Source organism: Phodopus roborovskii, unplaced genomic scaffold, assembly GCF_943737965.1.
Source record: "Phodopus roborovskii unplaced genomic scaffold, PHOROB, whole genome shotgun sequence".
Lineage (NCBI taxonomy): Eukaryota > Metazoa > Chordata > Mammalia > Rodentia > Cricetidae > Phodopus > Phodopus roborovskii.
The window spans coordinates 49,384,142-49,400,147 of NW_026126517.1; the positions used below are offsets into that span (position 1 = coordinate 49,384,142).

General features: G+C 39.6%; 1 protein-coding gene across 1 annotated transcript in view; it reads right to left on the reverse strand.

Moving 5' to 3' along the window:
• Unc13c (unc-13 homolog C) overlaps positions 1 to 16,006 on the reverse strand; it is a 400,087-nt gene that overhangs the window by 157,451 nt on the left and 226,630 nt on the right. Inside the window, exons 13-15 of the mRNA XM_051197944.1 lie at positions 13,134 to 13,202; positions 11,378 to 11,467; positions 9,198 to 9,326 (exon numbers count right to left, since the gene is read on the reverse strand). Of these exons, the coding sequence (XP_051053901.1) occupies positions 9,198 to 9,326; positions 11,378 to 11,467; positions 13,134 to 13,202 (288 nt within the window). The remainder of the gene's footprint in view (positions 1 to 9,197; positions 9,327 to 11,377; positions 11,468 to 13,133; positions 13,203 to 16,006) is intronic.

The window sequence follows — 16,006 nt, forward strand, 5'->3', positions numbered from 1 at the left end:
GCAGCTGGTTCTGAACAGCAGCATAGTCACAACGAGCCAGATGTTTTAAAAATCAAAGCAAAGCCCTTTTGTATCTGGGAAAGAGATGCTTAGTGTTAAAGGGAGTCATTAATATAACAGGGACTGGAATGACCTAGATGGGTGGTACTGAAAACTGTCTGCATTGGAACAATGACATAAATCACAAAGTCCCCCATCACACTGCAAAACTTTGTGAAACCACTTAATCCCACATATCTCAAAGACAGGCAATTGTGTCCCTTCCAAAACTCAGGATATTCTACCAGTGATGGGTGGTTCAAGCACCGAGTCCCCAGGAAAAACAGTATAGATGGGGGACTCTCAAGGACATTTCCATTGTCTTTTCAGAGTGGGTTATTTCCGGAGTAAGGATTTTTCCCTGGAATTGGCTGACTGGATGCCTTGGTAGGGAGTTTATCATGTGAAGACTAACTAGAAAGACTCGGACACTTCTGTCACAAAGTTCACATCTCCTAGGAGTCATGGCTGATGTGGAAAGTCACAAGTTAACATGGTCATAGATCTAGCCCAGATTCCTAAGCATGCACAGAGTATCTTGCATATATAAAATAAATAAATGTGGGTAAATAAATGTGATGATGGACAAATAGGTATCTATCTATCTATCTCCTAAATCATTGGGATGTGTGTGTGTGTGTGTACATATGTATATTTCTATATATATAATTATAAATTTCTATATCTCAACCATACCTGAAAAGTTTGTACTACATTTTATTTTATTTTGAGACAGGATTTCTCTTGTAGCCCCAGATGTCCTGTAACTCACTCTGTAAAACAGTCTGGCTTCAAACCCACAGAGAGAGAGAGATCTGCCTACCTCTGCCTCCTGAGTGCTGGGGTTATTGAGGTGTGGGCCACCACTGCCAGCTAATCTTAGGTTTTATATAGATACGTAAAATCTTGTATGTAAGTAAGATATAAAGTAAATGTAAAAATATCTAGGGGAACAAAGGTGAGTCATGGGAGTGGGTAAGGTGAGAGAAGGGCATGGCACAGGGAATATGCCCAATGTACACTACAGACTTGTAAGTAAAATAAATAATTCTAGTGACTGGATAGATGGCTCAGGGCTTAAGAGGATGTGAAGAACTAAGTTCAGTTCCCAGAACTCACATCAGGCAGCTCATAACTGCCTGTTAACTCCAGCTCCTGGGGCTCTGACACCCAATGCTGACCTCTACCGGCACTGCACTGAAATATGCACACATATATACATATACATAAATAATTACACACACACACACACACACACACACACACATATACACACACACTGAAGAAGGGAAATCTCTCCCTACACAGTTATGGAGTATAGCAGATAAACATATTTCCTCCTAGGTAGCATGGAACAGAAGACAGTTCTAAGTGATACAATGAGCAGGAACTATGAAGAGGAAGCATGCATGATCCAGAGTGGAGTCTACATCCAATGACGTCAAAAAGAGACTGAAGGCATTCCATGGCCAGGTTCTGCTCTTCTGCAGATCTGAGACAGACTGTTAGCTCTCTCAAAAGGAACCTTTATGGAAAGCGAAGGTGAGGAAATCGAAAAGGGTGCTAACTGGGGTCCTTGCAGTCCAATTCGTCCTACTTCCCTGGGCTCAGTGCTAGTATCAATGTGTGTCACTGAGGAGTCTGCACAGTGGTTACAACTCAGTTCAATTGTATTGATGTCCAGTGGCACTAGCTCTGGAATGCTACAACTAGACTCATTCACAGTTTCCTACTCCTTGTAACTAACTATCCATCAGTGAGAGTCTTAATACCAGCTAAGTGTGTTCCAGACATCAATTCCATTGACAAATGTCTGTGAAGCCACTCATGGAGAGCATAAAGTGAGTATAATCAGGCACGTGTCTCTTTCCTGGTGGATGGGCATGAAACAAATAGAGGACCACATTTTCCACCAAAGTTTGTAGTGTGTGCTTCAGATTCATATGGGCATGTCCCATGTGGAGTGTTATTAAACTGAAATCTTATTGTCCCTCACTGAAAGTATGAAGTGCCATCAACTAAATCAAATTACAAAAGCCTCTGAAACTTGACACTGAATTGAATTGGAAATTGTAGAGAATGTCACTAAACCCCACAGGCCCCCTCTGTCCAGGGCCAGAGGGCTCTCAGTACAATTGCTTACAAATAAACATGACTTTAGTATTAAAAATTGAACTATTTTCATGCAATTCAATTTTTCTCTTCATTTTAGGTATTTTTTTTTTCTAGTGGCTGCTTGGGTAACCATATAATTCACTCGTGTCTGTTACATCAGTAACAGGAAATGTGCCATGACTGGGGTCTTTAACAACAAAGAAACATTGTGTTCATTTCTCCCACTGGATCCCAATTCTTTTTAGTTTCTATTGTACCAGTTAAGCGAAGGGCCCCTGTTCTCACTTTCACAGTGCCCACTGACAGCAAAGGCCAGGCTGGCGTGTCTAATTAACATTAAGACATAAAGCATCTGTGCCTAGTAGACATAATTTCAGCCCAAATGAAAAAGAAAACCTAAATTTTAACTTGCCTCAACACAAACACATGATTCTTTTTGGATTTTTAAAATACCCTCAAAATAGCTTATTTTCATTGTCCATTCTATAAATACCCATAGTTGCCAAGGTTCCCCAAACTGGATCTGTCTCAGAGTTGAGATGTTTATCTTCTGCATACATTAGTGTGCCCCAACACACACCACAGGGCTCTGACATAGATTTGTAAATGAATTATTTGAGAATGAACAAATCATCTAAATCGGGTTCTATTAGGATTTAGATGGAGGAAGATCACCTGAATAACCTTCGAGCTGCTCTCCATGCTCCCAATCTTGCCCTGCCAATTAAGACTGCCTTGCTGTCAGCTCCGTCTTTATAAATGGGAATCCAGTCACGCAAAGCTCCCATTTGAAATTCCTAGAGGCTCCACAGTTCTTTCAGGACAAATCCAAACTACCTAACCCGGCTTCCTACATGTCTGCTTCATTTCTTGGCCTGATCTGTCAGGAGAAGGGACCCCATGTTGTAGCCAACACAGAATTAACTGCTCTGTTACTTGTGACAGATGAATTCGTTCATGGTCATCTCAGCTTTGAGATTGGTATCAACTGTCCAGATGTGCTTTCTGAGTGCATCACAAGTGTGAGATGATGCAGAGATGTGAACTCATTTCTTCCTAACACTCTGTCTGTGCTTTAGCCACCAGCCATTCACAGTATATCCTCCTTTATGTATGTACACTTTGTATGTCTTCATGAGCTGCAGATGCAGTAGACTCTGACTCCACTTTGCAAACAATGCAATAGGAAATGTGCTTGGAAGGTGAGTGACTTAACTGCTCTGGCCCTGAGTGTCTTAGTCTAATGCTCACATGGAACACAAAGAACCCAGGAACTAACTGCATGGATAGGCACATTTGCAGGGCACATAAAGATGGTGGTGATGTAGGCCATATTTATGACCCTACCTTAATATTGATGAATGTATTCCCTTGCATGTCAACATTCTTCTCCTAGAACCTTGCCTTACTAGTACCTTGGTCAAATGTCAGAATTCGAGTGAATTATGGGAATAATCTAGTATGCTCATTGAATATGAAGTCCTCCTAATGCTTATTTTTTTTTTTACTTTAAAACCAAGTCATCTTGAGACCCACTACCATTGCCACAGCCAAGACTGCACAGTTTTCGAGAAAAGTCAACACAGCAATAGCAATATTCTTTTGAAAAAGACAACACAATTCCTGTAAGAAGGACAGTTTTAGGAGCAAGGTGGTGTGCATGGGCACCTAGATAGTTCACCGAAGAATCATTCACACAGATTTCTTTTTGGATTTCTCAGTGATTTTTCTCCTAAAAATTCTACACTTGCCAACTAGTCTCTTTTTCTGAGGTTTTGTCCCCCCCCCACCACACAAATGAGTTATTCGAGAACTTCTAATTTCCGCCTTACCATTTAAAATGTATCACTGTACAAAAGTATAAAGAATTTCACATTTCTAAAAAATAGTTGGTTCTTTCCCTTTTAAAAAGGATTTCAAGGGTAAGTTTAGAATTGAGAAAGCCACTTTATCCCCAATGCTGAGCTTTACAACTATTTTCCAGTTTAATATTTCATGAAACCAATTTATAGAAAGGCCTTAAGGATGGTGGAAGAAAACAAGAAAACCTTTCCACTGTTCTTCAGGCTGTATTTTAGGATGGATGGAAGACAAGGCAGAAATGCCATTTGTTGATTTAATTCTCTTCTATAATGTATGCTTTTGTTTCCAGACTTTCAATGCAGCATTATATTAAGGCAATGTTTTCACCACACTTCATATGTGGTCAGACATATGTGAGTCAGACATTCAAGCATTAAGAAGGTTTACATGCATACATTACATATAGAGACATGTGGCCAGGTTTTAAAAGTAAGCTTACAGTGGGGATGACAATTTTCATCATGACATAAGTTCTAAATAAGTTATATGTTGATGCAGCTGATGGCATAAAACTATAAAAAGCTCTGATAAATATAATGTAAATAAATTCTAATTACAGCTCTCATCAAAAGAAAGGCCCAGTTTTTTTACTGTGGAGCAAAATCCTAAGGATCAACAAATGTGATAAACATTGATCAGGTATTGGAGTTTTAACATATGAAACAGGTTTAAACATCAATAACAAGATAGATATGAAAACCCATCCATTTTTTGAATTTTCCACGTCTATCAAATTAAGAAAAATCAATACAAATGCTATGTTATGTGCTAATTTTCATTCATATGTTGGAGCTAAAATCCAATGAGAAAGCATTAAGAGGCAGTGCCTTTAGGGCAGTGTTCAAGCTGAGTAGCCTCGTAAATGACACTGTTCTTATGAATGGAGCAGCCACAGCCCTGCTCCTCTGCCAGCAAGAAGGTGAAGCCTGGGGAAGAGAGAGCCAGTCTCACCAGACACCGAACCTGCTAGGGTCACATCTGGGCCTTTTCAGCCTCCAGAATGACAGGAAGGAAAACTGTTTGGCTTATTAACCATGCAATCTTTTTTTTAGAGCAGTGCAGATGGCCTGAGACATCAGCTTTGGTAGAACCCTATATGGCTACTCCGTAGATAAAGGACCCTGGTAGAGATTTCTGAAGTGCCTAAAGTACTTCAAAATCTCTTTAGAAGGTAATTTTCTGGTATCTCTTAAAAGTTGGAAAATCTGTTTCTCATTAATCAAATACATCTCTTAAGAATTCTAAGAGTTACACTTTCTTTTACAAGTTACAAAATTGTATGTGTTATATTATATAATTATATACATTATGTATATGTAACATATGATATATATAAGACATTTTCAGCATTGTGTTAAGTAATGCGACATGGAATAATTTGAATTTTCATCAACAGGGACAAGTTTAATAAACTGTGAAGTGTCCTTTCAGTGCCGTGAAATATAAGAATACTCTTATGCATTAATTATGAGACCACCTCAAAGTCATAGAAAATGAAATGAGACTCAGTACTGTATTTCATAGTATGTCACCATTTGTATAAACTAGGGAGCTATATATACAAATAGAAGATGTCTATTTAAGTGTAGTCTTTCTGAAAGGATGCACAGGAAATGATAATATTGTTATAATCTTAAGTTTTTACTTTTATTTTAAAGTATGTGTGTTTGTGTGTATGTGCATTGTGAATGTAGTCTGCAGAGGCTAGAGGAGGACCTCCGATCCCCTGGAGTGAACTTACAGCCTCCCTATATTACTGCAGGGAATTGAGCTCCCCTCCTGTGCAAGAGCAGTAAGTGCTCTTAAGCCTTGAGCCACCTCTCCAGCCCCTATTGTGATAATTTTGTGCAAAACTTTGGGGTGTTCATGTCTGTTTTCCTTGAGTGATGGCAAAGTGGAGGTTTCCCTGTCCATGAGGATAATGGTTTGGCTAGTGCGAACTTGCTGCTGTGACCATTCATAAAAAGGGGCCAGTGCCAGAAGCAAAGCCACTGGTGAGGAGAGGGCAGCAAGGGACATTTGCAGAAGTGGCCATCTCGACAGAACTCTGGTGCCAAGCTTAATTACAGAATACATTTCAGTGCTTCTATATACCCGAAGATTCACTGCGAGCAGATGGGGAGTAACCACCTTCACATTCCAGAGGGAGCAATGTGGGCCCAGCAAATTGGATTCTGTGTGTTGTAAATGTCACCCCTGTAGAACTAACCATGAAGTGCCATAAGGAAAGCACTGAACCTAAGTTTCCTGGTCGGTGCCTGTTACTGTCAAGTTCCATCCCTAATTTTAATTCAAGAACCATGCAGGTGTTATGGGATTAGTCACAGAATGACCTCCTGGGCATCTGCAGGCTAGGCAACTCATAAGCACTACCTTAGCTCTCACAGCAACTCTACAAAAAGTGTAATTAACATTATCCCCTCTTGATAAACAAAGAAATCAAAGGTTAGAGGGATTTGACCAAGACTCAGTTGCTTCCTAATGGTGGGAACTTCAATTTGAGTTAAATAGGTCTCCTTTCAAAACTTCAGCGTTTTCTAGGCTATCTCTGGTTCTAGCCAAATCAGGGGCAGGGTTCTGTGTTGAATAAGGCAGGGTAATCTGCTCTCCTCAAAGTCTCATGGAAGATGCCTGCAAAATGAAAATATTGGTCAAGAGTCTGCATCTTATAGATGCATCCTACATCCTACATCCAAGCCTATTTTTCAATAAGTTGGTATCCATCTGGAATTCTGTAGACCGGCTGGGTGTTTGACAGTCTGCCCTGAATCACTATGTATAGCTAGAGGCAAAGGTAAAAAACTGGGCAGGGGCCCGTGACATTCAGAATCTTTGGAGGCAAAGGGCTGTGACAAAAATCTCAAAGGGGAACAGCCAGTGAGGTGGGAGAAAGTAAGTAAAGATGATGACTGGCCACTTAGAACAGACAGTATTTTAATTATAGAGTGGCCAGGGTACCAAATGCTTCAGGGAAACTAAGTGAAGTTAGAGGGTTGAATAGTTTAGGCCACGTCCATGTGCTTGGTAACACAATGAAGATAGTTTTAGTGGGTTGTGCGTAACTTGAATCCAATCACAGGAGTCAGCTTGATGGGTAGGACCTACCAAGCAGTGGCATTTTAGAAGGATTTGCTTATGGTGTGTGTATTCATCATGTGGACACAGTGCTCAAGGAGTGTGGAAGACGGCATTACCTCCCCTGGAACTGGAATTACAAGTGGCTGGGAATCACTATGCTCTGCAAGAGTAACAAATGCTCTCAAGCACTGAGTCATCTTCCCAGCCCCCACACTGCAGTCTTCAATGAAGGTAGCACAGTGATTTATTAATTTTCTGTTTAATCAATCCCAGTCTTCCCAGAGACGTGCTTCCAGCAGCTGTAGTAAACTAACTTTTCCCCATCCCAGGGTCCAGTGGCTCCTCCTTTTATGTATTTTAACACTACATCATGTGTTTCCTTCCATGGAACTTGACATGCTTTTAGTGATTGATGTAATTACGGCTTCACTGTGTATCCCCCCTGCTATACTATAAGTCCATGATTATGGTCACTGTGCTTGTCTTACTTGTTTCTCTTTCCTTTTATTCAAGTATCTGGTACATAACAGAAGCCAAAAGTTAATGATTACATATCTGTGAATTTAATGGCTTTAAACACTTCCCTAGGTAGGATGAAACCTCAGAAGCAGTTTTCCTATGTAATTTGGATTGCTTTTCCTCAGCCATCTTTACCATCCCCCTTGCTTAAAAAAAGTCAAACAAGCAACAAAGACAATATCTAAAAGATAAAATATATCACAATTAACCATGCAGGACTCCTCCAGTTGGCTCCGGGCTTGTAATAACATCATTTCAAATTTCACATTTGCCTTTCAACTTAGCTCTGCGTTTTAATGAAATTACCACATCAAGAGTCTTTTGTTGGCTTCTTTGCTGTGTGTTTTTAAACATTTGTCATTACTGATGCTTCTGCACCAATTTCTGATTTTTTTTAGGTGCTTGGCAGAATGTCTTGGTTTTACAACCTGATTCTGAAGTAGACTGGAAAGGAATTCTGTCTATTTCAGAGAGGAGAAAACCTGGACCATGGCTCTGCTCCACTAATTCTAGTGTTAGACATCAGACATTGAAATCAGTCTCAGGGTTTTAACAAGAATCATGACTGTGGCTCCTGCCAGTATCAGAATGCCTGTGATGTGACTTGCTATGCTGAGCATGGATAATTCATTGGTGGGCAACAGCTGTAGAGTTCCACCTTCTCTGGTAGTGGTTATAGTCTGCGACACCAAATTATTTTTCCCATGTCCTTAATTGCTCAGGTAAATATTCAAAAATGCCACTGTTGTAATATCTATACTTTTAGCTCTGTGAAAGAATTATATAAAGGGTCTTCTCATTTCTGGGAAGGTGGAAAGAGGAGTCTAAGGCTTACCGAATAATATGGAAGAGGACACTTTTGAAGGAGACTTTTTTAAAGAAGAAAATATAATGCAGCTATTTTCATAATTGAATATTTCCCCCTCCTTTCTTTTCCTTGCTTTGGGGTCATAAGGTTGCATGTAACCACAATTAGTCTTGGGCACATACTATGTTGTTAAGAATGACCTTGAACTGTTGACATTCATGACTCTACCTTCCAACTGTCTGGATTCTAGGCATGAACCACCATGCTAGGTGTATGCAGTGTGGAGAATCAAATCCATGACTTTGAGCATGACAGGCAAGTAGACTACCAACTGAGCTTTATCCCTAGCCACAGCACCTGCATTTTCAATGGGAGCTTTTTTTTTCTCTAGAAAAAAAAAAAAAAAAGAAACAGAAGAGTGGAATACATTTCCACTTAATGCCATATTGGACTAATGTCAGGTTTCCCTCGAAGGAATTTCTACCGACTCTGTGAACTGGAGCAAGGCATTAAATTCTTCCAAAAGCAATTATGCACCTGAAAAACAGGAACAATAATATCTGCCTTTGCCACACAAAGCTATTGTGAAGAATGAATTAGCTCAAGCACAGGGAAATGATGTTCAAATGTGAAGACTAGGGGTAGGAATTCTCAAACCCGTGGTTAATGTGAAATTGGATGAGCATACTTCCCCATTTTCTGCTAGTCTACATGTATTGAAACAGACATCAAAACCAGAATGACAGTGATCACAAAGTCCCACATCTCTTCTCACCGGATCTATTAGTTGAGAATAGAGTTCGTGGCAATTGTCGAAGATATACTTGTATGTGGAATCCAGACAGGCCCGGACACAGTCCTTCACTACTGCGCTGGCCTTTGGTGGGCTCTGCAGCTCCAGAACCTGAGAGATAAATCATTTTCTTAAACATAGTAGAATGCTACAAACCCATGAAAACATTTAAACTATATTCAAGTACTCTGTAAGACTTTTTAAAAACATGGCCTGAGAAATCTTTTAAATAAGGTGTATGAGATGGCTAAGTGGGTAAGGGAACCAGTTGCCTAGCCTGATGACCTGAGTTCAATCTCTGGAACCCACATAGTGGAATAAGGCAAAAGACAACTGAGTCCTGCAAGTTGCCCTCTGACCTCCACACATGCCTGCCTTACCCCTCAATAAATGAATGCAAAATCTTTTACAAAAGGAATGTGAATGTATAATATGTATTTATAGTAAACACACACACACACACACACACACACACACAAGAAAGAGCCCATGAATTTGAAGGAGAGCAGGAAGGGAAGAAGGGGTGTTTGGAAGGGTTTAGAGGGAGAAATGGGAAGGAAGATATGTAACTAAATTGTAATCTTCCAAAGGAAAAAGATAATAGAAGGAAAGAACATTTTTGATGAGTTTTGGGACTGGGGTGAGTGGAGTCAGGCAGTGTCTAAAAAGATTTATTGATGTGCATAGTTGTTCGCATAAATACATTCTGTGCACAGCATGTGTGTAGTTTTCACAAAGGCCAGAAGAGGGCATCAGATCCTCTGGAACTGGGGTTATAGAGAGTTGTGAGCCTCTGTGTGGTGCTGGAAAAAGAGCTGAGAACTTGAAGAGCAGAGAGTGCTCTTTACTGATAAGCCATCTCATCGGCCTGTCAAGCAATGGTGTGAAGAAATCAAAAGGGTAATTGATGATAGTAAGTATACTGTAGGGATTCCACCATGTGAGGAGGACTCTAGCCAGTGTGTTAGCGCCTAAGAGGAAGGGAAGCAATTGCAAAGGTTGGGGAGGCCATCAATTCCGGAAACAGACTCTAGGTGACATTCTATAACACAAAAGAAAGAAGATTATGAATAACACAAGGGCAGGTCAGGTAGTGGGGCTATGTCATAGTCCCTGAGGACATTCTCTTTCTTTGTTCCTTTTGCTGGTGACATACCAGTGGAATCATCACTTGGTAGTCACGATGGGAAGGACACGGGCAGAGGCTTATCACTGGAGTGGGACTCCCGCTTTTTCATCCTCCGGCAGTGGCAGCTGTCACTTGCCCACCTCAGTCAGCATTCCCACCAAGCCTCCAGGTCTCCCTAGCATTCTCTGCACACTGGTACCAGTAGATCAGGACACACATAAATCCTGTCTACTCCAGTCACCAGTAGGTTCTGACACTAAGCCAAGTGACATTAAAAACTAATGATCATCAATATATCATGCTTTTGTTTTCTACGTATTACAAAATACTATTTCTTAGTGATGTGAGTGACAAAACTCATGGCAACTGAGAAAAATAGCCTGTTTTTTTTTTGGGGGGGTTGTTGTCTCAGAACTTGCTGATCAACTCCCATAAAACTCTATTTTAAAGAGAAAAAATATTGTCTATATCTTAGCAAGCTGTGTTTGAAAGGCTTAATATAAATACACTACTAACCTAAATTATGACTGTGCAGAAATTAGTATTAAAGTAGGGATATTTCTAAATGGAAATGTCAGGAGTTTGGCAGATCATAGCCAACTGCACCAAAGAATCAGGTGACCAGCTCTCATCATACAAGCATTGCCAAAGCTGACAGTGTGTGCTGCCACCATTGGGAGAACATGGGTTATTTCTTCTCCTACAGTGAAAAGTTAGCAGACCTTCTCAGTTACCACTTAACTGTAACTCTACTCTCTTAACATTCTCCGTAACTATTTAAAGTGTCTTGTATAGTTACTAAGAACGTGTCTTTTAAGACAAATTGACTGTGAACTTAATTCTTACTCAATGAAATGTGTGATGTGACTAGGAACCTTGCTTCTGTGATAGAACCTATGTTGGACAACTCATACAGCCCATGTCAGTGGCTGGAGTTAGAGAGTACTGGTCAGGAGTAGAATAAAGCAAAGCTCTATCAAGGGACACATGTGCTCTGATGTCACTCAGCCATTGTAGGAATGAGATGAGACACCTTCATCCTGAAGAAAGTGATGCTGGTCAGCAGGTCCACGGTGGACTTCAGGTCCTGCAGTCTCTCAGTGTTGCTGGCAGGAAAGTTTTCCTAGCCAAACAGGAAACAGAAATAGGTTAAGATGCTGATATTGGACCTCCATTGGGGGAATTAATAAAAAAAGCTTATTGAAAAAAATAAAAAGCAGTAGGTAGGTTATACCACAGTTAAAAATATTCTAGGGTATTCTTAATTTTTTAAAAAATATTTTGTCACAGAACATTCTGAAAAAGATTTAGAAATATTCTTCTATCTATCACAGAAAGCCATACATTCTTATTCATCCTCAGGGTGCCATTTTCTTCAGTGGTGTAGCCACTGATAAATTGCCTCACTCCAATAAATGATCTCCTGTTTGCATGCAGACAAGAAGCACTAATGAAACTCAGTGGGCTACATGCAAAATGAAGATATCACTGTAGGAGGGGGGCTTGTGTTGAAGGGCTCCAGCAGGAGAGAGAGGGTGTTGAAGATGGCTAATGGAGGAGTGAAAATGATTAAATTCATCATATCAGTGGCTCAAACTCATACAATAAAGAAGTTTTAAAAGCATACTATATTATCACTTTTTGCAATGCTAAATTTTATAATTCCTGCTTATAAAATATAGTTTTCAAAGAAGGGAGGTTAACACATATTTAAATCTTTTTCTCATTTTTCAAAGATCATTGTAATTTTCAAACATTACTTTGAACATGGTTCAGGTGATAAGACTTCTCAGTCACAAGAAAACTCCTAAAAGTAGAGGATATGATTGTATTTCAAGTTCTGAAATATGAGTTTCAGACATGACTTTCTCCATAGTGAGGTACATGAAGACAGGTCACTTAAAAATACAGATATTCTGGAGAAAAAGTAAAGGGCCATTATGAAAATACATGAAAGAACAAAGGGTTTTAATCTTGAGAGATTCCTCATATTAACTGATGACTGGTTTCTACAGTTACCAGAAAATTCAAAACTGACTTCTGGATAGTTTTTATGACCTAGAAGGGCTTGGTGCCTAAACTATGGCAAGTAAGTTGTGTTCAAGGCTCTTCTTGCCCTTAAATAGCTTCTATAGCAGGGTGGCATGTGTGATATTCTTGTAGTGATATTAACTCCAACATACAATTACACTTTGGTAAAAATTCAGGTTGTAAATTCCAGAAATAGGTAATTATCTCTATGTCTAGCCATCTATCATCTGTCTATCTCTATTAATCACTTATTTCTATCAACTATTTTCTATCAATCAACTATCATCTATCTATCTATCTGTCTAACATCTATCAATTCATCTACCTATCATTCATTCATCCATCAATCATTAAGGGACCAATTAAAATGAATAAAAGATATATATATATATATATGCAAATAAAAATATTCAAATAAATTGTTTATATAAGATATAAAAATCTTCTATAATTAGATACTTTGTAACTAAATTTTCAAATAAAATTTCAAACAAAGGCTGGACCATGTGTTCACTTGGAATTATCTCAGGGGCACTCCACCAGATGATTATTAAAATTCTAAGATTGAACTGTATACACATGAAGTATTGTTAGAGTTTATGTGCATGTGGCTCTCTTGAGGATCATTTCCAATGTGTCAGGCTCAAAATCAGCATGTTTATTTTTCCATTACAGGATAGGTAATGATGTACTGTGTTGAGAAATCACCTAGAGCAAAGTTGGTGGATCTACCTTAAGGGAAATCATGTTGTACCTACCCTGTACTTTGATAGGTCGATCCTTAAAGAGTTATGCAACTGGTCCAGTAGTTTTATGAATTTTTCCCTCTGTACCAAGAAAACACAAGACAGAGAGATGAAATAAGCAACCTCCTTCAATGCAATCCTCTCAGCCCTGAGAGATGCTGTTCCCATTCTACAGAAGCAGGAGCATTGATGTCAACAACTTTCCAAAGTCACAGAAGTGCACAAAACACAGGAAAAAAGTTGCTCACAATCCATCACCATCCCTGTTCTCCAGGGAAATCACCCTGGAAAATGAGAAGAAATGGTGCAGCTGTCCTACCAGAGTGTCTGGAGTTATTCTTCAGAAATAATGAATTTCTTTATTTTTCTCTATAATTCATAGTACTGCAGTATAACAGCAGATGAAAACACAGCTCCACAGCTCACCCCTTGTTTTAATACTGCATACTACCATGGGAACCCAGAAAATTATTGACAGATTTATTAACTACTAACCATGGGAATGGAAGGGCTTCTCTCTCTCTCTCTCTCTCTCTCTCTCTCTCTCTCTGTATACATATATACATTTTCTGTTGGGAAGCAAGCAGAGACTTGATAATCTGAAGGGACTACTTGCTTTTAAAGGACTTTGTGATTTTTCCATGCAAATACTTATTTCCCACTGCTGCCATTGGGGCTACATCAGTATGGGACTGTGCTCCTCATGTAAGTATTTGGCTGGGAAGAACATGGAGCTGTGTTAGTAAATATAAAGTTGGAATCAGATTCATCTAATATAAAGGATGAGAAAACATCAAAGTCATTCTCTCTCTCTAGATGATGCCTTGATTTTGTTTCCCTTTGTTGTGATAAAATACTCAACAGAAGAAGCTTATGTAGAAAGCATTTATTTTAGTCTACAGTTCTAGATTACAGTCTATCATTGCAAGGAAGTCAATGTCACAAGAAATTTAAACAGTGGGCCCCATCAATAGTCAAGAACAGAGAGCATGCATGCTCAGGTTTCTTTCCCCTTTCCTTTCCTTTCCTTTCCTTTCCTTTCCTTTCCTTTCCTTTCCTTTCCTTTCCTTTCCTTTCCTTTCCTTTCCTCTCCTCTCCTCTCCTCTCCTCTCCTCTCCTCTCCTTTCCTTTTCTTTTCTTTTTACTTTTCATTTTTCTGTTTCCAAAGTCCATGATACAAACCCAGGGAATGGTACTGTCCACTCTTAGACTGGGTCTTACCGTATCAGCTGATGTAATCAAGACCCCCCCACCTCATGGAAATGCCTACAGGCCAGCCTGATCTAAACAAAGGCTCATTGAAACTCCTTTCCTAGCTGATTCCTCCTTGCAATAATTAGTAATCAGAACAAAGCCATTGCAGGCAGTGCATTCTCCCCTGTTCTGGCTTTTCATTTTCTCATAAAAGTGTAAAATAATGAGTGGGTGCAGGAATGACAAGGCTTTCTGTCTACATCATTCGTTTATGAATACCAAATTGCATTTTGCAAAGTATTGACAAAAGAAAATTTTTCCTTAATTCGGGAAATAGATGTATGGGGCACATAACTCTTAGTCTTTGAAGTTGTTGATCTTAATGGAATCACAGCTGAATAGAAATATACGTTGAAGACTTTTGACTGCTTTTCACTAGGTTAAATGTCCAGAATTTTCAGTGAGGTGTCCTCATCAGAATCACACATTAGTGAACAAGGATTAAGCACCACCCCTGTACTAACTCCTGTGGGGAAAATGTGGAAATAGTACATATAAACTTTGTCTCCCAGAAGCTTCTGCAGCAGGCTAAGATCACCCTGCCCAGTAAAGTTAGTGAAACAGATGCAGATGAGCTTTGCATCTTTGATATTCCATTGCCTGTCTCAACCACATGTTCTTGGGGAGGCACCAAGCCATGTTGTGCTTTATTCCATTTGTTCCATCCCCCTCCGCTTCCATCCATTTTTATATGAAACATAAAGATGAAAGAGTTGGCTATAACAGAGAGTTCAGGGTCACGATAAAGTTAGTCACTCGGGTGACTATAAACATTCATCTGATTCATGTCATATCTTTGCAAGCAGGGCATGACCTCTGTGATTGGCACAAATCATCAAGGCAGCTGACCTGACTGTTGAACTGTGCCTTGCCCCAAATCACGGATCCCATTCCAGCCAGCATGGCTGGCTGAGCTGGCTGCTGCCCAGCATCTCTCTCTCCACTGCTTTTCAATAAGAGAATTTCATGTTGTGAATGTGCCTAGTAGGAAATGTCTACCTTCTCAGGCTTCACTAGAGAATGCTCATGCAGAGAGCAATGAAACACACAGCTTATTAAGTAGGAAGAACTCAGTTTTCTTTTTACCAATTAATTACTGATTGAAAAAACTCCAAAAAGAATGCTTGGCAGGATCTGTTACTGTTACCACTGTTTGGTAAAGAATTCTTTATTGAGTGCCGCTTTTAGTCTTATTTTTCTTTGTTCTTTGTGATTCGTCTTATTTGATAAAGTCTAGAAGGCACAGCCTAGTTTATGTCTACTAGGTAAAAGGTTAAGCAAATGAGAGAGAGCCATATGCTATTAGAATTCTCATGTCTGTCCTATCTATGCATACACATGCATGTGTATATCTGTGTTTGAGTACATGTGTATTCAGGCATGTGTGGAGGCCAGGGGGCAACCTTGGGTGTCATTCCTCATTCCTCCCCATCTGTCATTTTTTTTTTGGAGACAGGGTCTTTCACTAACCTGGAACTCACCAAGTGGACTAGGTTGTCTTGCAAGAGCCCCAGGGATCTAACTGTTTCTTCCTCCTTAATACTGGGTGTCTTAGTTGCTTTTTTGTTGCTATGTTAAGACATCAAGACAAAAACAAATTATAGAAGTTTATTGGGGGCTAAAAGTTTCAA